Genomic DNA, 22,896 nt, shown 5'->3' with positions numbered 1-22,896 from the left:
GTGTGTGTTTGTGTGTGTTTTTGTGTGGGAAACAGAGAGCTCTTCCACCACCCATAAAAGCTTTCTTGTCCCCACTCTAACACGCGTAAAGAAGTCCCATTGTAAGGGAGAACCCTTCTCACTCCTGTAATTCCTTTCTCTGTCGCACTGTCCTTATTTCTCTCTCTCTCTCTCTTTCTCTCTCCCTCTCTGCATCACTCTCTTTGCATGCAGTGTACACCCTCTTCTGTGTTCCATCCTGAAGTTGTGCCAGTAGCTGTTGTGTTCATGGCATTTTCTCAGGCATATCTCCTGTTTTTTCAGGGTTGTGTGAAGACTTGATGGTCTGTTTACATGTGTGTGTGTTTGTGTGTGTGTGTCCCTGTGTGTATTTTTAACGTGTTCTCCTGTCTCTCTGTGTCCCCAGGCATATGAGTGGGCGCTCGAGGGCATGCGTCACCTGGCCTGTGTCAGCATGGAGGACTGCAGCCTGCCAGAAAAGTGCCAAGGTGTCATTTCTTACCTGGAGGAGTACCGCACCCAGCACCCCCCGATCCCCGACCCGCGCTTCCAGGACATGAAGGAGCTGGCCGGGGAGCTAAAGAGCGAGCAGGGTCTCAAGCAGTGGAAGTTTGCCTGGTCCAAGTGCCAGGAGACCAAGCAGATGTTTGAGAAGAAGCTGGAGTCTGCCTTACGGACGCGGCGCTCGCTAGCCTCTGACCCCGGTGGTGGTGGAGACGGAGGAACACCCAGACGCCTCTCAGATGTATCCAACCACTCCCAGGCACAGGACCGCAGCAGCAGCTTGTCCTTCTCCTGCAGAAAGGCCTTCTCTGGGGCCTGGGGCCGCGACCGGCTTTCCTCCCAATCCAGCATCTCCAGCGCCGCCTCCAGCCCATGCAGTCCAGCAGGAGCCAGGCTGGACCCCTGCAGAGTCCCCGTGGGCAGCCCCTACTGCGGCAGCGAGCAGCGCGTGCCACCTCACACCCCTCTCAGCTCCCACCGTCTCACCCGCAGCACGTCGTCTGAGGAGCCCCACCCTCTCCCTCGCACCTCCTCCACCTCCTCTGCAGCCTCCTCCTCGTGCTCTTTCAGCCCCGGGCTCCCCTCTCTGGAAACGGGCCATCGCCGGATACTCCGGAAGACGCAGAGCTTCGACGCGGCCGGCATGGAGGCCTCACGCTACGGCACGTGCCAGCGGACTCTGAGTGAGCCGGCACGCCGCGGCAACACAGGCGTGTTCATCAAGGGCCTGGAGGTGAGCAGCACGGAGATGGCTGACCGGGCCTACAGCCCCCGCCTGACGCCCGCCCATGGCTGGCCCAACGACAGCCTGCGCTCTGGGGCATCTAGCTGCACCAGCAGCCCGGTGCCAGAGGTGCGCGCCAAGGGCAGGTGGGTACCGCAACGCACCGCATGTTCCACCCTTCACACATCTGCGGCTGCTAGTTCTAGTTCTACCGCTCCCTGCCAGTCTGTGTGCTCCACATCCTGTCATGTCACACACCACAAGCTCATCCCACTGTAACGTGACTACCGGGCCACCAGTGGCTTGCACTCTGAAATACTCTAACCTCCTGTTTTGTCAGATGTGAGTGTTTGAGGGCAGTCATGTGTAAATGTGGGTTTGCATGCCTATGGATTGGAAAAAGATAGACCACAAAAGTGTGTGTGTGTGTGTGTTTGTGTGTGCGTGTGTGTGTGAGGTGGCCATGTAAACTGCCCAGAGGCTCTAAAGCATCTCCTAATGGCTTTTCCAGCACAGCGAACCCCAGTAGCCCCCCTCCTTCACCTGTGACCCTCTTAAGAAAGGCCTAGTGCCCCTGATTGCTAATCCATATGAGAACCTCCGCTGGGCTTTGATGTCCCGCCTGTGGCGTTTGTCTTCCTCTGGTTTACAGCCAAAGCAACTTCAGCCCAATTAGACCCCCGGCCCAAACCCTAGTAATGTTTTTAAGAGAGTGGGAGAAGGCAGGGGGGATTGTGGGAACTACACAGCGAAGTGTGAACAGTGTTTTAGTTGTCCGTTTATAAAAAAAAAAAGAGACAACAATACAGCAAGAACAACAGATTTCCCAAAAATCTCCTAGCCGAGGAGATACCTCGTAACTCAGAACAAGAATTTTACTTTCAGTTAGTTTTTTTGTGTTGGCACTGTTTTGGTGGAGGATAGCTTTATCTAGTTTCTTGTGAAGGGATGACTTCATTTCTGCTGAAACTGAGCCTTCCTCACAGCAATGAGACGCTTTGCGAGATGAAGCGGAGGGCTCAAGCAGCAAGCGTGCTTTATTGGAAATGAAATCTGAGCAAGGCTTCCCCCAGCGCAGGCCTCAAGACAGTCTATGAACTTGGGCTTGATGGAGCGAGACTCCCAGGAGGTAGCTGACAGTCCCCTCACACACACACAGACTCATGCAGTGTTGCTACTCCACTGTGGCGTCAGAATGTGAGGCCACCGCAGGGCAAGGGTGTGAAAGGAGCTGTGTGTGTGTGTATGTGTGTATGTATGCATGTGTGAACAGATTCAGGGAGGACACAGGGGGACAGAGAAAGTGTATATGAGCATATCGGTAGTCATTCTAGGCAGAGGGGCACTGTGAGTGTGTAAGAAAGAGTGTGTGAACTTCCCCAGCCTGGTCTGTGTGGAGGAGCAGAGGGAGGAGGAGGAGGGGGCTCTATGTGTGGCCATAGACGGGCCGCTCTATTTCTGTCCCGCTCTCACTTCAGCTGTAGACTCCGTCTCCGTCTTCCTCCCTTTCCCTGCTCGGCCTGTTCCTGCCCATCACGCCTCCCTGTCCCTGTCTCTGTCTCTCCTCTGGTGTGTGTGTAGCTCGCCACATGCCCCCTCTATGGGCTCGATGTCTGGCCTGGGCTGGCTGTAGCAGACTGGCGATAGACAGCAGACAGATGCCCGGTACCCCATAGAGAGGGGAATAAGCCGTAATGTCCTCTGAGGCTGCGATTAGCTCACCGCTCGCGCCGTAAACACAGCCTATCGCAGCTCTGGCTCCACATAGACACTACCCCACCAAAACACACGGAGCATGTTTTTCTCTGGCAGCCTCTATCAAGGCCTGCTGCTCTGTTTGTGTGGGTCAGACGACCAGTGGAAAGGGGTTGTTTGTGTTCTGGGCTGTGATCATATCTTCTGACCCTACTCCAGAGTGAGCCTCCTGATATGATCTCTTTACCCTGATTGATTGCTTGCATTCATTTATGTGGCCTTCATCATACCAGACTGGCCCTTTGTAAGTGTCCAAGCCAAGCATTAAACAAAAGCATCAAGTTTCATTGCAGAGATTAGCCTGCAGATTAACCTCGGGATTCAGTTAACAAAAATATTAGATTGGTTAGATAATATTTGATTGGCTGCCTAATAATTCAATTCAAAGTACTAAGAAGACAAAGACCAACATTGTTTTTCAGTCTTTCAGTCTTTATTTGGTTTAATGAAAAGGTCATCATTTTATTCATTGTCTGTATTCATTAATGATGTACTTTTATAAACTATTTTTGGGAAAAGTAATATACTTAACAAATAAAACATACACTTTTGTGAATTCTGTTTAAATTCACTTTTCTCAATTAGACCTGTTGAAAGTACCTCCAAAGTAAACATTATCTAACAGGCCTACATGGTCTTAAATTGGAGTACATTTTCAAGTGGAGAAGTTTGATTGTAAGGGTGGTAACTTGAGGTAACAGCCATGTTTCTCTCCTCCTCACAGTAAGCTGCGTCACATCGTAGACGAGATGGTGACGACGGAGCGGGAGTATGTGCGCTCGCTGCGCTACATCATCGACCACTACTTCCCTGAGATGGAGCGCGCCGACCTGCCACAGGACCTGCGGGGCAAGCGCAGCGTCATCTTCGGCAACCTGGAGAAGCTGGTGGACTTCCACAGCCAGTACTTCCTCAAGGAGCTGGAGAGCTGCTGCAACCACCCGCTGCGTGTCAGCCACTGCTTCCTGCGCCACGTAAGAGCTTGCTCCCCTTCACTCATTCACATGCCCTCATATAGACACTGCACACATATTCACCCACATACATAGACACCAGCAGCAGATTACACGCATACGTGCAGATTTTATCATACACACAGACATTCCTGATACGCGTACAAGCATAATGACTCAGAAGGTTAAAAGGATATTAGAACTTAGCGAAGACAAGGGGGGCTTGATGTTCAAGTTTAGAGTGATTCAAATCATCAGAAAAAAAATATGGAAATGAAATAGCAGACAGGGTTCTGAGAAGCAGCAGTCATGTTGTTCAGTAGCATTGAGAGACATAGAGGGCCAGAGTCCCCCATGCCCATTGTTGCTGTGACGACCCTCCCTGTGCTTTGCGCTCTTACCTGGGCTTATTCTCTGAAGCAAAGAGCAGCTGCACAAACAGATGGGGGAACTCTAGGTGGCTCTGGTATTGGCAGTGCGTCGACCGACACCTCAGCCCCCCCCCCCTTCTTTATTCACTCTTCTTCTCTCTGCTCTTTGCCCCAGGCTGTGGAACTCGCTCATAACTACCAAACACTCAGAAATCAAAGGAAATCGAAGACAGCCACATTGAGACAGAATTGAAAAAAACGTTAGAAGTTCTAGTGCCCATGGCTCTGCATCCCTCTATGTTCCAGCCTCATATTTGTGGCCCTTTTAGACTGCTGGCTTGAGCGTAGCATTTTGATTTAGAACGGTGGGGTTTATTATACTGATTTTCCACAGCAGGGAACGCTGAAGAAAGAAAGGTTGGACACTAATAAAGGCTCGTCAAGGAGAGGTTACAGCACAGAGCATTAGGAATGTTAAAACAACCAGACAGAGTCTTGGCAATGGGTGACACTTTTAACATTATGGTACATTTTGTATGAAAGTAAAGCACACCATAAAACAATTTGCCCCCATCACAAAAAATACTCTCAAATAAAACTGACGTGGCAACACACAGAACATCAATGTCTGCTTTTCTTTATTACCCAGTTCCCTGAGAACAAGGGAGGTATTCTTGGGGTCAAACGGGAAAGTGGCTGGTTTGCAGGATGACGTCTAAAAATATTGTCTTTTCTCATAAATCGCAGCAAGACCAGTTTGGACTGTATGCTCTGTACAGCAAGAACAAGCCCAAGTCAGACGCGCTGTTGGCCAGCCATGGGAACTGCTTCTTCAGGGTGAGTGACTACACCAAAGCCCTCAGCACTGCACTGCATAATGTCTTCACCATGGCATGTTATACATGGAGGCTCGCCATAAACCTATGCAGTACAAGGCAGCCATTATCTACAGAGCCGAGTGGATGCAGATACGTTTGCTATTAAGTCAAACTCAAGTGGTAAATGACCTTTGCATTTCTTATCCTCCATCTCTGCCAAAGCCATTGAGAGTACGCCAAAGTACAGTTTATGTAGGTGACTCAGTGCTCTTGGGTATGTCTGCTTCGTCAGCATTTGAGAACAACACAGAACAGCAGCCAACCAGACATTACAGTTAATTCCCGGACTAACCTTGCCCTCCTCCTCATCCGCAGCATAAGCAGCTGGAGCTGGGCGATAAAATGGACTTGGCCTCTTATCTGCTGAAGCCCATCCAGCGCATGAGCAAGTACGCGCTGCTGCTCAAGGACCTGATCAAGGAGGTCAGTGAGGCTCAAGAGCAGGAGATGGGCTACCTTTGCGCCGCTGCCGAGATGGTCAAGTTCCAGCTGCGTCACGGCAACGACCTGCTCGCCATGGACGCCATCCGCGACTGCGATGTAGGTGCACCTTATGTTCCTAGCTGGTATTACACAGTGCTGGAGCTGAGTCTCATTTGGCCAGCTGTATAGTCCAGTGATAAAGGCAATAGACATTAAATGGGTGGCTGTAGATGCTAACTGTAAAAACATACCTTGAGTCTGGAGAGTCGAAAGACAAGTGCTATACAAATATCTGTTCCCTCAGCCTTTAATGTAACCTATTAACTTCCTCAGGCCCATTCCAGTTTGACTAGTAATGTATGCCTGCTCATAACATGTTCTCAATTGACCTGCCATATTTATACTTTTATGGTCTAACTGTTGTTTTGAGTTGCTATGAATACACTATTCCATCCGGAAAAGCACCCATTTATGATGACCAAGTTGTGTTTTGAGCATTAGAAGTTCAGATGTAAGAATCTCTCCTTGTTGTTGCCGTGAAAAGGTCAATCTGAAGGAGCAGGGCCAGCTGGTGAAGCAGGACGAGTTCACCATCTGGTACGGGAGGAAAAAGTGCCAGAGACACGTCTTCCTGTTTGAGGACTTGGTTCTGTTCAGCAAACCCAAACGCGTCGTGGGAGGCCTTGATGTTTACATCTACAAGCACTCTTTTAAGGTAAGATAAGATCTTTATGTCCCAGAATTACGGTATTTAACTATACATATTGAAGTACACATCACTGTTTGCCTAAAACTGCTGTGTGGTAGCATATGAAAGTGTTTGCTACAAAGCTAGCACTAAAGAATCAAGCCTCAGCAGAATGGTGGATAATCTGCCAGCAGGATGCCTCAGTACATCTGCTGATCTAAGCACATTGAAGTGTAATTCCTTAAAACTCAATTGGATGCACGCAAGTGTGTATACATACAAACACACATGCACACACACACACACCCTTGAATGCCCTAAAGCAGAGTGCTGCCCTTGCTTTTCCTTGCCAAGTCAATACCGTGTATTTTACCTTACCCTAAAAAAAAACCTCTTGGTTGTTTTATAGACAGCCGATGTGGGCATGACGGAAACCTCGGGGGACAATGCCTTGCGCTTCGAGATCTGGTTCCGCAGGAGAACTTCAAAGAACCAGACGTACATTCTGCAGGCTGGCACGGTTGAGATCAAACATGCCTGGACCTCCGACATTGCCAGGATCCTGTGGCAGCAGGCCACCCGAAACAAAGGTGACTTATAGAGAGGAGCTCTCCTGTTACACCTGGCAATCCGCAACCCCAGCTCCCCACAAACCATGTTTTATTCAGACGCTCAATCCTCGGCCGCTCCGGGCCAAGGGGAACATGTCGGGGGCTGAAAGTTATTTGAATCTCACAAGGATTGGTTTACCATGAGCTTGCAGCTATGTGTCAAGCGTTAAATTGAAATGCAAATTCTCTGGTATTGCTTCTCAACAAAGGTGTTGCTTTTAAGCTAGTGCACGAATTGATAGTTTTTTGTTCTGCTTCTCTGCAGAGCTCCGCATGCAGGAGATGGTGTCAATGGGAGTAGGGAACAAGCCCTTTCTGGACATTAAGCCGAGCGATGCTGCTATCAATGACAGGGCTATCGACTACATCATGAAGGGCAGAGGTATAACTGAAATACAGCACAGTTATATTTTTTAAAGTTACCAATATAATGGTTTGTTTTCGTTGTCCACTGTCCAACATTACAAATACTGTTTGTTTGAACCAGGAGCCAGAACACGGGCGTCCATCGCCGTGTCGCTTTTCGACCACTCCAACCCCTTCAAGCGGGCAGCGTCGGTGAGCACGTCAGTAAGCGGCCCCCAGGCGGCCGGCGGACCCCCCTCCTCCTCACTGCTTGGGCCCCTTAACCTGCACATGTACATCAGCCAGTCCCTGATGCCTGGGGACAGGCTCATCAGCCCCTGCATCGAGGAGGACGAGCTGGAGCACGAGACCAGCAGCCAACCTTCCATGAGTACGTTACCACTCTGAAATAACCAGCACAACTACAGCATAGCAACATACCAGCCGTCACCCATTATCAATGTGCCACAGTTTAACAATAACAAGACCTGACTACTGCTAATTTAGTCCATGTAGGTCTTTGTAGGGGGCACTGCCATTCACACAAACCAACACTAGGGGGAGTTTTGCTTAGTCCATCCTTACTGATCACAGCAAATGCATCCAGGGTCAGATGTAACAAACAAATCAAATTTTCTAGAAATACCTACACTAAAATTACACATTTCAGTAGACTTGTATCTGATTCCTGTGCTGACACACTACTGGCTTCCCACAGCCACTGAGAGCTCAGGCTCATCTTCACAATGTCTGTCAGGTGGCGGCTCCAGCGGCTCGGACAGCGGCTGTGTGTCCAGTCACCTCCCCGAGGCGCTCTCCGAGGAGCCCAGCTCCCCCTATGAGCCCTCCTGCTACTCGGCCGTCGCCTCGCCCGTCGAGGACAAGCCCCGCTTCAACAGCCAGTACATTTCAGCGGTGAGTGTGTGTGTGTGTGTGTGTGTGTGTGTGTGTGTGCACTTCGATACCCCCCAACCAAAACTCTGCAGTGGTTGTTCTGGCTTGCTGTCCTTGCTATCAGATATAGTTATAAACATCACTGCCATTTTATGGCTTGTGATGCCTGTGCTTGCTTGGGTGTGATGAGACTATTTGATGTGGGGTTATCCTCTGTCTTGGGACCTGATCATCCATCACAGTCAAAGAAGTCTCTGCAACCGTATCTACTCTTTCACTACTCTACTATCAAGGAGGCCTTTTGACTGCTAACGTTATTAACTCACACTGAACAGTACACCAACTTGGTTGTGCCTTGTTGTCACCTGCATGTTTTAGCATGAATGATGCCCTCATACCATCTTGAATCCTCTCATAACAGGGGCAAGGAAAGATGTTTAATTCTGTTTTACACAATTACTAAAATATAATCCACCCACACACACAGACAACTGAATACCCTTCCCATGACCTCTGTGTGTGCTGTGTGTATGTCAGTGGCCTTGCATCATGTAAAAAGACCTTTAACATTCCCATAACCCCTCATTAACCAGCGCTTCTCTCCTTCCATCTACAGAAAACAGCTCAAATCATAGGCCCATCCACTATAGTGTGATTGCTGTAATCCTGCTTTTGAGTAAGTGAGGCAATGCTTTTCACATGTTTGGCTCAATCATCCATCTCCCTCCATCTTTTTTTTAATGCCCATTGCCTAGACAACCAAGCATGACCATATGGAAAGATTTCTCCATGCTTTTTTTTCTTGGCTTGTTTTCATTAGGGCCGTAAAAAAGACAACCACAGCGTGTAACTCTTGCCAATGCTTGTCTCTACAGGTTTAGTATCCAGCTGCTTTCACCAAGAAGACAATGTCAGCCTCACACAAGGAAGAAGGGTCAAGCGAGTATTTATTGGAGGCCAGCGCATCTCGTCTGATATCATCTCACTGAAAGAGCTGGAGATATAGCACTGTTTTATCAAAGCCACTTTTGAGCTTTCATAGCTTTTATATCTTTTTTTTTTTTTTTTTAAAGAAAGTTGATTTTAAAATATTCTTGTATTTATCTTCTTTTCAAAAAAGTACTGGCGAAGTAGTGTTCTGTACTATACCTTTAACTGTAAATAATTATTGTAGTAGTTTAAAATGCAGTTCTGAACTGTTTACTTTTTTTTTCTTTGTCTGTTCTTGACCACTTATGCTGCAGACTGCAAAATGACAAAGCAGAAATGCACCCTTTTGTGTGAAAAAGTTATTTCTGAGTTTGGATTAAGAGTATGTGTCAGTGTACTCTTCAACCGTTCTATGAAAGCAACACGTCTCTCTACTCTGTAAAGGCGACTTGACACATCTGACAGTTTTCAGTGTTCGGGTCTTTGCATGTCTGTTCTTTCTTTCACACGCAACTGACCTGTGGTCAGTGGCCCCTGAGTTTTTTTTTTTCTGTGTTGGCAGTTCCATGTTGTGGTCAGGCTGTCCTGTTTGCCATTGTTGTAATGCTTTCCTGATCCAGTGCCAGCCTCCTGTCCTGTGCAGCCAGTGGTAGTTTGCAGGGGCTAGTGGTGTCTTCCTCTCATCTCAAGTGATTCAGCCTATCTGCTGGGGGCAGGAGGGATGTGGTGACAGCGTGCCCTTTAGAGGCAGAACGTTTCAATTTTCCACTTCACATTTCTTTGCCTGCTTTCTTTTCTTTCTTGTTTTTTTTGTTGTTGAGATCTGACATTTAAAAAGACAAAAACAATCTGTACAGTGTCTGTAAATAGTTGCACCACTTGGTGCCTTGCGATTCTAGTGTGTAGGAGAGAACTGTGGTAACTTTGTACATGTATGTATTAACCAGCAAAACCAGGGAATCACTAAAGTGCCATTCTTAACTGCAACAGGAGAAACAAAAACAAAAAAAAGAGTCCAATTTCCATCTGTAGCTGGAGCATGAATGTGTACTCAAGTGTCATATTTCTTAATCCTAACAAGTTCACACATATTTAATAAAGATGGATTGCTTTGTATCTGGAACAGTGTTTCATTTCACTGTCTTCTGTGCTAGCTGTGGGTCTGACCTCATACCTTTAGGTGGCCTGGGCTTGTTGTGGTATCTCAAGGAAACAGAGTCTCTGTCTGGCAGTAGTGTTTTTCCAGCAGCTTCACGCACTCACTGTAGTGTCTCGCCAGCGGCAGTGTGAACTGTGGATCAGAATCAGACAGCCAGCTCAGATAACCTGCTGGGTTCGTGCGTGTTTTGGCACTACAGTGATACAGCTACTTTAGGGAGCTTACGTGCAACCACTGCAGTAACTTCTCCCTGTTCTTATTTGGCTTGACCCTGATGGTGCTCAGCAGTTCTTGCACAAAGTCCTCTGCTGTAGCCTGCCCTGTCTATGGTACGAAAACAGCAGATATTAGAGGTGCTCTCTAAGGTTATCCAAAAAGATGTGACCTGAAGAGAATGTACAGAAGACTTTAATCCTTCAAGGCACTTAGTCCACATAAATGGAAAGGTCATGAATTAATTATAAATATTAAAACCAGCTGACTTTTAATTTTTCTCTCGATGCTGGTCGTATGAAGCAGATGCAAGACCACATACATTTTTCAGTAATTTCCTCACCCAGAGAATGTAGATCAGATGGGCTAGTTTCCGAGTGCAGTTCAGCGAGTCTAACCGCACTGAGTCCAGGATGATACCCGTCAGGAAGGCATGTCCCTCCCGTCCATACACCATCTCCTCGTAAGACAGATTGAAGTGGACAAAGGACACATCTGGAAGGTAGGACTCGCTGTTTACCACACACTACTGCAGGAAATACCACAGAATCTTTCCAGAGTTTAACTTTGTTCTTCTCCTCTCCAAACAGAGGAAGGAAAACCACAAATCAAACACCACAATCAAACACAGCCACATTCAACCACTCTAATTGGTTGAATGAATAATTCTTACGGAAAACCTGTGTGCTTGCTCTTATACAACTATGGAGCCAAAAAGTAAACATTCTGGAACGCCAGTGCACATTTCTGAAGAGCCTCGATAGTTTATTTGAGCTGTCCGTGAGGTATTTTCTCAAATATATTACCTTTTAATAATGAAAGGAGCAAAGACTTGAGGTTCAAAGTGAATGGCATGAAAGGAATGCTATTACCCCCTCTAGTGGTGTCAATCTGTCTTGCACCAAAACAAACAACCTCATCTGTCATAGAGTGGCAGTTGTTACCTTGCCCCTGAAACCTAATAGTCTTCATTTTCCCCAACACAACCTGTGCTATCTCATTACATGTACTTTTCAGTTCTTTCCATGCAATCTGTAGCAGCATTTCATCAGGTGCCAAGCGACTCACCCCTGGGATCTTCCCTCGCAGTCACAGCCAGATGTGGATGAGGAGCTGGTTGGACAGATATACATAATTCATTTATCATCTTTAAAACATGGCGCAGACAGACTGGAATTTCATTCAGCAACTTTTCCAGTCTTCCTAGAAGAAACTGAGCTGTCAGTCTTGTGTAACATCGTGGCAGCTGGACTGCAGTTTTGTATACGCAGTGCAGAGTTTTGAGCCGGTATCCGTGTCCTTTCTACTCACTGCTGTCTGGAGAGGTGCCCATGTAAACGACACTGTGGGTGAAAAAGCCACCTGGCTCTCCTCTTCCAAGCACCGGGGGGTGGGTCAGCCGGAGCACACAGCCTCTCATGGGAAGACCCGTCCAGTTCCGTTCATATCCTGTGGCAACACAAACACAGTTACTGAGAACTTTCCTCCAGCACTTCTTTTATCATCATTTCCTGTAAAGACGCTTACCATACAAATCAGGCTGTGCACTATCTTAACCTGTACCATTGTAACTGCAAGACTCTACAACAGTCATCACTCATGCAATTGCACTGCTCTAAAATCAATGGCATTTGGTTTAGTTTTACATGTATGGCTCATGATTAAGATTGCTGATGTATAATTGGGGTGTGGAATGTGCTTGTCCCACACCTGCTGCTGCTGATACATTGTTTTGGGCCAATAGTGATGACTCTGATGAGGCAGAGGTCTGGCCTGAGCAGCTGGAGCTCGTAAGCCCCGGCAGCCTCCTGATCATCAGGTTGGGCCTACTCCTCAACGTTTCCTCCAGTATCTGCACCAACCTCTCCTTTGGGATGGACTCCTGCTTTGTCCTATGTGCAGAAGTACTGTGTTGCTGCGAGGCCGAGATGTTGCTACTTAATCTTTGTAGCAGGCTCTCCAGGCAGGTGCCGCGGATCTTTTGAAGCAAGCTCCTGATGGAGGCTGAGAGATCGCTGGAGACACTCATGGAGTTGGCTGTAAATGCAACGGTGTTGCTGGGCTGCTCTGGAGGCCGTTCTCTGGAGCTGTTCGAAGGGCCTGGTGGGACACCACAGGTTTGCCCTGTCTTCCCACTTTTAGAAGAACTATAATTACTTTGAGAGGAAACACAAATAGGCTCTCCTGAGCAGGGTCTACTGGATGGGTCGCCCAGCAGGAAGAATGAGTTGTCTGGGCTGTCTCGCAGTTGTGGCTCTTCTTCACTAAAGTGCATGCTTTCCTGTGAAAAGAAATGGATCATACACACACATGCTTTGTCTCAGCCTTTCAACCTTCATCTGTTTACTGTGTTCTTATTTTTCCATGCGAAGTCATATGCCATATGAATGCACCCTCAGGCTATTGAACCTGATCTGAGATTCACCTGCTTTCCACTGACACTCACAAGGAGATCCAGCAAAAGTTTGCTCATATTAAATTCCAAGGATTACATTACATTCACATTATCACATTATTGCTGCAAAACACAGGAGCTTTAATTTCGATGTTGACATTTGCAATATTAAATGATATGAGAAGTGCTGCGTTATTATTACCAAATGAAGTAGTCCCACAAATTGTTTTTTAATTGGGCTTATATGAAGCTGGCCAGAACAAACCTCATCAGATGATATCCCCAGACAGCAGTCTTCATCATCAGTAGACATAGAAGCAGCCAAACATGAAGAGAAAGACCCATCACTGGTCTGGTCCTTCCCTCTGCACCATGCCCTGAGAGTATATAAGCAAGAGCTATAAGTGATGATGTGCATTCACCACTTCAGCTCCTACTGCAAATACTGTATTTGTGAATACATCAATTAATATGCATAATATTAGACTAAATCTGTCTGCAACACTTCCATGGACTGCTTACACTACCAAAGGGTGATGGTAAGAGTGACTTTAACCAGAGGTTAGCATGATTAGTCCATCACCTGTAGTCTGCGCAATCCTCCAAAGCTCCGGTGAGGGCTGGAATCTGGAAGGCTTCAACCTCCTGGCAGAGCAAAGGCCACTCCCTGGAAAACATCGGTATAGACTTCACTCCGTTGACAGCATTTGACAAAGGGGTGAGTATTTACCCCCACAGCATCACTTCAAAGATGAGCCTTTACCTAAAATCAACTGGAAGTAACAGACGACCAGATCTGAGGAAGTTTAAAACGTGACGGAATATTTGCCCGTCTCCTTTCACATGCAGGGTCTGACCAAAGCAGATCCAGTTGACCTTCCTAGAGTTAGACAGCAGCTCTGGATACTGAAGGGAAGGAACAGAATGAAGTAATACAACTGTGACAGCCAGACATATTAAAACAATGTCATCAAACAGAGAACCAACCTCACACAAATGATTTATTTATCGTAACATATTAGCAGATTTACGAAAGGTTGATTAAAAGCCATTGCGAAAGCAACAGAACACTGTAACATTTCACGTACCTTCAAGAGAGTTTGCAAATAAGTGGCGTACCAGTGTGTTCCAACATAAACTTTTACAATTTTATAAACCGTGCATGCCGCCATCGAAGCAGACCATGGCTTTGCAGTAAATGCTCCTATAAAACAGTCCAGGGAAAAACACCATCCCAGTGTTACAGGAAAGGAAAACCTCCAGTTTTTTAACAAGGCTCTTGGTTTAGGTTTGTAATGTCTCACTTCTTGAGGTTTTCCTCTTGTAGTGGAATTCCAAAAGGGCCTCCTTGAAAGCCTGATAGGCCCCGTCTTGCCCATCCAGGTACTCACACAGGCCAGACAGCTGAGAGGCGTCCTCTGTCAGAGGTAGACAGCATGTTCCCAGCCAGTCCCTAGAATAACACCAGCATTCATAAGAAAGGAGTGCCTCATTCGTCGTATCTACATCTCAGAAGTATTATTATTATTATTATCTGTGAAATAGCCTTACTGCACGTGTTGGAAAACAACCCCTGATCCTGTTATGTACAGTCTGCTCCCTTCAAGATTGCTGTCTATGTGAAGCTGACCGAGGGAAGAATCGGGGTACTTCACTAACAGGTCAAAGGTCATGATATAGAAAGGCTGAGCAACAGATTCCAGAGCTGGCATTTGGGGTGAATCCAGAAGCATTGATGACAAGTTGCTATTTATCCCTGAGATAGTAGATGTTATTTAATGTCAGAGAAGCGGAAATATTGGAGATAGACATCAAGTTATGTAATACAATTAAATCAAGATCCCATTAAATGTGATTCCAGGGACATTCTTAACACTGAAAGAGAGCCATCTCTTTTTTTAAACTAAAAGTCTTAAAAGTGTCTCACCACAGTGTTCTTGCAGTGCTTCCACGAACTCGGTCATGCCAACCATTTTTGCCTCACTGCTCAGCAGCTCATAATCACTGAAATGCTCTGGCAGTAAGATCTTTCCCGTGCGCAGGAAATTAGCTTTAATGAAGCAAAACAAACACAGCTCCTTCTTATATCAGCTACCAACAGCTGCTAGCACTCACACTGTTGACCTATCATCACCACTGACAGGGCATATGAATGGAATGTGTGCTTTGGGACATTGATGGATAAGTCGTAAGGATCATGAAATTATTGATAGAAACGTTTAGAAAAGGACAAAAATCTAGCTCCACACAACCATGAATCATGTAACATATGTAAAACCCCAGCGTCATATATACACAGTATATATTGTGAATATTCTTTTAAGTGCCTTAATAAGGGAAATATCATTAAAAGTAGCCTACTCATATATGCTGCAGATATCAGTGTAATTTCTATTATTTATGCACAGATCCATGGCAAAGAGGCATGCAAAAGAACATTCACAACATTTGAACACTGTGAAAATATTATATACTATGTACTGTTCCAGTTACAGATCCTATAAAACAGCCCACAGTTTCTATCAGGCGGAGAAATGTAGGCTAGAGTTAAAGTGACCCATATGCAGGCTTGCGGGAACTTGCCTATGAACCTGAAAAGACGGCTCCCACATTCGATGATAGCCATGTCATTACACAGCCACAACAGGTTGTCCTGTGTCACCAAGTTGGAATATAATCGAATCTGCTCCATTGGAATGAAACAGTACAGCACCTCCTCATCATTGTCCACAAGAGGCGTCCCCACCAGTCCCAGAGGTATGGCATCATGCACTACTCTCCAAATGGAAATTAAAATACATACATATTGGTTAACATGAAGTCATAAAAGAAAAGCATGAATGCTCTGAAGATGATTAACTCAAAGTCCACAAAGCTAACTTAGAACCCTGAAATTAAGAATTAATTTCAAGTTTTCTATGTTGATCAACAGATCTATATGACTCATATGGTATGTTATGGTATATTTAAGGGTGTCTCTCTTATTTACAGAGATTTATTTGTAGCAAATATTTAGGGTTGAAAGTGTCTACTGCGAGATGTATTGAGACTGTACAGGCGAGTTACATTGTGTCATGTATATTTGGTTGCAGACAGCAGAGGGCATTGCTTACCTGTGAAGACCGGACTGGCCACAGACTCTGGTTGTTTAGGGTTACAAATTCGCGTTTTCCAGTTATACATCGAAGCTCTCTCTGCGACCTGTAGGTCTACTGGACGCGCACGTAGGAAATGCTTGCCTGACTGACGGTTCTCTAAAGCCTTGGTTGACGGAAAAATAATGTTAACTGATATATGTGTACTTACCTTGTGATTATTGTGTAGGACTATTGACATTGACAAGTCATATGGACTAGAGTCAAGCATTAACTAGAGATATGTGCATTTTACTCTATCAATATTAGGCTACAAGGATTAGTTTCTGCGCCTAACCTTAGCTAAAGGGTAGTCACTCACCTGTTGCAGTGATGAAAGACGTAGAGTTGATGCCAGCTCATATAAAATATTGACCTCTGATATGCATGAGGATGCCAGTTTACCAGTATGTATATAATAATGCAGATGTCTGAAGGTGAAGCCATCCCGGTCCAGAAATAATCTTCCATGATCATTTGAGACCGATTCTTTCAGTAACAAGGACTCTTGAAAACAGGAGAGTCGATTTATCGGTATGGAGTACAAACATCCACCAACATTGAAAATGCAAGTTTTGGTGTCCTCCGCCATGAGCAACGAATGTGTGGCCTCCTTCCTCACTGAACTTAAACTTAATGACAAACCACTGAAAGAGTAATCGGCGTAAGTATGATGAAAGAAAAATGATTGTATCCAAGATATTTAGCTAACAATTAACATTAGCGTGTTAGCTATTCAGGGTGCCGAAACTAGCTATAGTTAACTAATGCTAGCCGATGCACTAACCTCATCATAAATCACCGTTTATCGCACACTGAAATAAATTAGAAATGCACAGCCTATTTAAGACTTCCTACAAGGTTAATATCTGATATATAGTCAGATGAATCAGATATATAAAATAAATGTCACCTTTCTCTCTCATAATGTATGCAATTATACAGCCGTTTCAATATGGAACGTGCCATGAATTTAACTGGTGGCGCGTGCGTTGATTACTCTCTCGTCTTGACTCTAGACTTTAGAGATACTGACTAAACCACCAGCTAACCTGTGAGCGAGCTGTTAATTGAGAGTGCTAGGACTGAGTCATTCATCATTGAGGATAATTTGTCAATTAAAAAAATATATATATTATGATTTTATAAACCGCAAAATACTCAACAATGATTTATCATTCATTTTATTTTCAAAGTTGTAATCATACACTGATAGGGGTGCAGGCAGGCCTGATCAGTCACTGGCTTCATTACAAATCTTTTCAGCTCTTGCAGGAGATAGCAGTTGTAGAGACCTGTGGAGGATATAGTGCTGACTAATTCAAACAGGTTAATCTATTTTAAGTAGAAACCCATATATTACAATGATATTTATACTGCTCTTGAATCTATAAATACAGCTGCTGTTATCAGCATTTATGCAAGCCAGACCCACCTGTTAGTTACTTGGAGGATTTCCATTGAATCTTTTAATCCCTTGAAATGTTTCTCTTCTTCATCCAGCACTTTACCTTGCAGTTGCAGCCAACTCTGCCATTGTCTGTGAACTATTAGAAAGACATTGCAGCCAAAGGATTTGTGCAGCAATCTTGTTACCTTGAAATGTGACTGTTGAACTCACTATTATTCCAAGAGGAGTTGTCCTCTCTCAAGTCATTTATCTGATGTTTTAACTGGATGTTGTCCATCCTGGCGGTGACCAGCTGTTTCTGAAGACATGCCTGATTAACAACGTGACGTTTTTTTAAGTTTCACTGAGGGATGCACATCAGTACTTAAACCTAAATCGATGTGTATATAACTTATAATCATACAGACCAGTTGTTGTGTTTTCTGAGCCAACTGCCTCCGCAGATGACCAACCTCAGTGCAGTCAGGATTCTCTATTCTTCCCCCCTCCATCTTTAGACTTTCACTGCCATTCACATCTCCTTTCTCCTCCATCTCATTCCGGGAGGATACCTTCAGTTTTGATAGGATATTGAGGGCTTGTTCTGTATGAGAATATTCCACTTGTGAGCCTCAAACATTAATGGTGTTGTATGGTTTGAATAACATTGATACTGTTAAAGTTGTTATACAGTATTACATTGGCACATGTCACATTATGTCAGTAGCTGTGAGGAACAGATTTAATGCAACACCCACCTACAAAGGTTGGGTTGAGATGAGGTGACATGTTGCCACTCCAGTGCCTGTCGATGAGGTCCAGTAGGCCCCTCAGTACAGCAGACAGCTCAGAGATGTTTGGCGGGAGTGGACGACTACCACACAGAGAGCCGCTGGCACCCTCAGACAATTCAGACACCTGTAATAAATGCCAGGTGAGTTGTGGCATTTCCTGAATGTGAAGTTGGTATTCTTCTTCAAACTTCTTATAGCCTAGTCTAAGGAAATACCCCCATGAAGTGCATGTTTGAGTCATCTGGTTTATCTGACGGTAATATTGTTAATGTAATAATAATACAATTTTTATAAAAGTATTTAGTTTAAAAAACTAAACTTTAAGTTTAAGTAAAAGTTTAGTATTTAGTATTCCATTACATTGTTAGTACATATTCCCCATGTTGTGTACACTCAATTCTGATTATTTAGAGGCACTTCAGTGATCTGTTTCCTCTAAACTTGAGGCAGCTGATAAGATTGACCTTGCTGGTTTCTGTGGGTTCCTCTCTTCTGTGAGTCATCAGTCGTGATGCAGAGATCTGTTTGTTGTGGTCTGAAGGAATGATGTTCTGCGGTGCATTCATCAGGCCTTGGGGAGAAACGGATGATGGTAATGCCATAAACCTGAGAGCTTTATCTTCAGCACATTGCTTTGGCTTCAGTGTGCAGTTATATCCATCCACCTCCAGGGGTCTGTCTTCAGATAGATTTGGCTGGAAGGCATTCCACAGTGGAAACACTCCACATCCATCATAGTCAACTGCAGATTTATCAGGAACAATAGTTGCTATTTCCAGATCTGCAGGAAGAATTGACATATCATGGCTCTTTCTTTTTAATACACAAATTACTGTAATGGAATGGTATGGCCTCCGTTTTGAAAACACACTCTCTGAACAGAACAGGTTATTGAAACCTCTGTCTCCCTCTGCAATCATGCCCCCTTGTGGCTACATCTTGAATATACCATTTTGCTACACATGGAGGACCAAAGCACAACACTAATATGTTAACAACTTATTGTACAAATAATCACACAATTACACAACAAATGCAATCAAAATTAATGGCTGTTGTGTTGTTGGTCTTCTCTGCTTGCTTACCGGTGGTGAGTTGAAGCAGTCTGTTGATGCTGGCCTCCATCTCTGTCTGGAAGTGTGTTATGTCAGTAAGTGTGCGTGGAGCCAGATCTGACACGGAGAGGCATATGCTGGGGCTTTGGTTTTTAGTCCGTATTTGCCCACTAAGATAAGGGCCCTGAAGGAAGATGGATGACCTGACTTGAGAGGGTGTTGTCAAAAAGGCCTGTTTCTTTGAGCATGTATCCTGCGCCACATGACTGGTGTTATCTATGGACAAGTCCTTGTCTGAAATGTGGACGTTTGTGTAGTCCTCGAGAAAGGTTACCCTCCGTTCTCCTCTGGAGGGTTTGGGAGAAAGAGTGGTGCGTAGTGACGACGAGTGTGTGGGTCTGGGAAGAAGTTTGTATTCTGAAACACAGCAAGACTGGAGTGTAACCCAATTGCCAATCTTAGCTACACATACTCTTACCAGAGTCTAAGAGCCACACAAGGCCCTTACCTGCTTTAAAGCTCTCACCATTGGAGGAGTCCTGTACCGATTCCTGAAATTCAACAGCAATATTTTTGTAAATATATACACAGCATGTTTTTGAGCATGATTGACAGTAGCAAAGGCTCGCATGCATTTGTGTGTGTGTGTGTGTGTGTGTGTGTGTGTGTGTGTGTGTGTAATTGTGTATTATAGAGACAGTAAGAAAGAAAAGGCTTGGTGTCATACCTGTGTGGAGCTAGCTGTTTTGGGAGCTAAATGTTTCTCTGTGAGTAAGGCTGACTCAGACAAGGTTTTGAATTCTCCCTCTGCCATTGTGTTAACTGCTCTTGAACTCACCCTGGAAGAAAATATGCCTTTTTGATTGCTTTCCTTTTTCCTGTTTTTTATATAAATGTTTATCATTCACAAGGCCTGTGCCTGACTGACTGACACGCTCATTGCAGGGAACGAGCAGGGCAACGAGTCCGCTGCACATGAACTAAAGCTAATTTAATAACTTGGCAAAATAATTTTGCTAATTTAATACCATTAGAAAAATCCTAAGCGCAGACACGGGTGGGTCAGTGCAATGCTCCCACATGCCACACAATAGCTTTAGTTAATGCGTGAAAGACTTTGCTCACAAATCAAATTAGGGCCCAAATGTCTATCCTCACTTCCTTCAAAGATCACACAATTCCTCCATTAGCACAGCATCTCACCTCTCAGTGTCGGTATGAAGAGCTCTTTTTTCTTTCTCTGCACCAATGCCTTTCATTCAATAACAGCGACCCCTGCATACCCAATCTGCTGTACCTGTCAACAACTCACCCATTTAAAAAAAAATCTCAGCCTACCCTCATTAAACAACCAAAGGCAGAAAGATCTTGTCTGGACCCACTACTTTAAAAACCCAAACTGTGAAAAACAAGCTTACCTCCTTGCGTTGATGCGAGCATTGTTGGTAGCCATGGCTACAGCAGGAAGGAGCCAAACACTGGCCTAGGTGAAGGTGTGGAGGCTTGGCAAATCTTAGTTCACGAGGAGTGGATCCGCAGGTAAAGTCATTTAGAGAAGAGTGCTTGATTTATGAGCACACAGTATGCCCACTAAACTTCTACAATCAACGCTTTGAATAGTGGCTCTTCATTTTTATCCACTATCAATCTTGTACTTATCATGTATGCACATCTTATATGTATCATGTAATGTCGTGTGTATATTTGCAGCATGTATGCACATCTTTTATGTATCATGAGATCTCGTATCTTGTAATCTTGTATGTATCATGTATATACGCTGCATGTATGCCAATATGTTTTATGCTGATGCATGTATGAATCGGCTTGATTCTGATTATCTCTTCTCCTTCTCTCCCTCTCTGCCCTTTGTAACAGTTTGATCTCAAGGGGAGAACAAATTACCTACGTAGTGTAAGTCCTTTTCGCTGTTATAGCATTTCTTTGAATGGTTAAATGGCTGTGCTTATTTGCCCTATGTAAGTGCACAGTGTGACCTCTACAAAATGACACAAACCATTGAATGACAATGAAGTAATACTGATTATGTCAAAAATAGCATGGCATATTATTCATGCAAATTCCACTTTTGTCAGAGGAGATCATTCCAAGCTTATTACCTGAAGATTGGCATGTGCGTATCACAGGCTTGGTATTCCTCCTAGGCTCTAAGGGTATGTGTCATATTCAGAGAGCAAACACAAGGCCTAGGCAGCTTGGGCGGATGCTCACATGTCAAAAGTAAAGCTCACTATTCGTCATCAGATGACCTGCTCCTGCCCCTCTTCCACACACACACAAACCCCCCACTGCAGGTGCCTGTTATTGTTGCAGTGCTGAGCATGTTTGGAGAGCAAACACCTGTTCTCCAGAGAGGCTTATTCAGTAGTCAGGCATGGCCCTGAGTAGGCCTCCCAGTGACACAGGGCAGGGCCAAGCACTTCTCTAACATGATACGGCTTTGCTCAGTCAAAACTGGGCATGCCCAAGGTTGTTAAGAACTCAATGTGTGTATGTGTGAGAGAGAGGGAGAGTGTGAGTGTGAGTGTGTTTGTGTGTCTGTCTGTTTTGATTACCTTGTTTTCAGTTGTGAAATGTTTTCATGTTATTTCACCATATATTGACTTTTGCCGTCTTTCACATTTATCCTTCTGGTGAAGTAGGAGAGACCAGATATAATTGTAACACTTTTTGCTTTTTTTGTACTTTTTGTCTAACATACATCTTTTATCTCTATACTACTACTAATCCTAGAACATGTGTCTTACTTTTTCTCTAATTTTCATTTAAATGCAGTGAGTGCCATTGGAGACAGATGTAACGTGTCGGTGAGAGTTGAAACAGTGTTCAAGGACAAGAGGTAAAGTTACATTTACAGGAACAAGATAGTGTTGAAATAAGGGTTGTTCTGTTAATTGTCAATTTACATTTGTTTTCAAAATACCAGTGAGATAGTTACTTACAAACCAAGGGTGTCACAAAAGTGGCTAGCCTATTTCACATGCTAGCTACGCTTAATGGTTGAAACCGATTGTAATGCATGGTACAAATGTCCCCGGCCGATCTCATAATATTTCCTAAAATAATTGGAATGTATTACATTATATGCAGCTTATAATTATACTAGTATCTAGTTTGGAAATCACTGATCACAACCACCTGTTACTTATGTTCCTGTCAAAACGCATCAAAATTAACACTTAAGAGTTACAAAGTTGCCCCACAAAAACTACTTCTGTCTATAACTTTTGACAGAGATTGAAACAAGCTGAAGTGTTGAATGTAGCATGCTGATGCTATTACACGTCTATGAGTTTCCTCTCATTAGGCCAGACACAAGCTGAGAAATGAAGCATGTTACAACTGTGTCCCCCAACATTGATTTCATTTGAATTAACTTTTATTCTTATTTTTTGGCACTCAAATGATTTTATTATCTTAGCATCCATGTACTGCTGTTGCCATATAAATCTTTAATTGCTTTATTTGTGACAGCTGTTTAATTGTCTTCGATAATAAACTCTGTAGAACACTGTAGGATTACCAAAATGTCAGCCCTTATAAAATAATGTTTTTCTTGTGTTGTTTATAGGGGATTTAGAGCATTACATTCTAAACTGGCATAAAAGCACTCAGAAGTGTTTTTTCTTTATTGGTCTTTGCATAGTAGAAACAATGTT

The 22,896-nt window shown here is 44.5% G+C and overlaps 2 protein-coding genes across 5 annotated transcripts in view; one reads left to right on the top strand and one right to left on the bottom strand.

The window, feature by feature from the left end:
• Positions 1-10,199, top strand: part of plekhg4 (pleckstrin homology domain containing, family G (with RhoGef domain) member 4) — a 59,077-nt gene extending 48,878 nt beyond the window's left edge. For 2 of the 4 annotated variants that reach the window (XM_080843854.1, XM_080843851.1), the window contains exons 14-24: positions 407-1,374; positions 3,708-3,957; positions 5,055-5,144; positions 5,501-5,725; positions 6,153-6,323; positions 6,706-6,886; positions 7,173-7,289; positions 7,395-7,643; positions 7,971-8,167; positions 8,763-8,822; positions 9,022-10,199. In XM_080843854.1, coding sequence (XP_080699980.1) covers positions 407-1,374; positions 3,708-3,957; positions 5,055-5,144; positions 5,501-5,725; positions 6,153-6,323; positions 6,706-6,886; positions 7,173-7,289; positions 7,395-7,643; positions 7,971-8,167; positions 8,763-8,801 — 2,487 coding nt within the window. In that variant the 3' untranslated portion in view covers positions 8,802-8,822; positions 9,022-10,199. The remainder of the gene's footprint in view (positions 1-406; positions 1,375-3,707; positions 3,958-5,054; positions 5,145-5,500; positions 5,726-6,152; positions 6,324-6,705; positions 6,887-7,172; positions 7,290-7,394; positions 7,644-7,970; positions 8,168-8,762; positions 8,823-9,021) is intronic. The other 2 variants (XM_080843853.1, XM_080843852.1) reach the window with 2 other exon arrangements.
• On the bottom strand, positions 10,040-16,026 carry LOC308369154 (BTB/POZ domain-containing protein KCTD19-like; the record flags this gene model as incomplete). Its single annotated transcript, XM_080843499.1, has 13 exons — positions 10,040-10,057; positions 10,461-10,559; positions 10,792-10,943; positions 11,760-11,897; positions 12,159-12,535; positions 13,427-13,510; positions 13,607-13,749; positions 13,932-14,047; positions 14,148-14,296; positions 14,395-14,599; positions 14,771-14,893; positions 15,427-15,615; positions 15,957-16,026. 13 exons carry the CDS (start codon positions 16,024-16,026, stop codon positions 10,040-10,042), a joined length of 1,863 nt encoding a protein of 620 aa, XP_080699625.1.
• Positions 16,027-22,896: the final 6,870 nt, after the last annotated feature.

Source organism: Sprattus sprattus, assembly GCF_963457725.1.
Source record: "Sprattus sprattus genome assembly, chromosome: 8".
In the NCBI taxonomy this organism is placed as follows: domain Eukaryota; kingdom Metazoa; phylum Chordata; class Actinopteri; order Clupeiformes; family Clupeidae; genus Sprattus; species Sprattus sprattus.
This window is presented reverse-complemented; position numbering and strand designations above follow the sequence as displayed.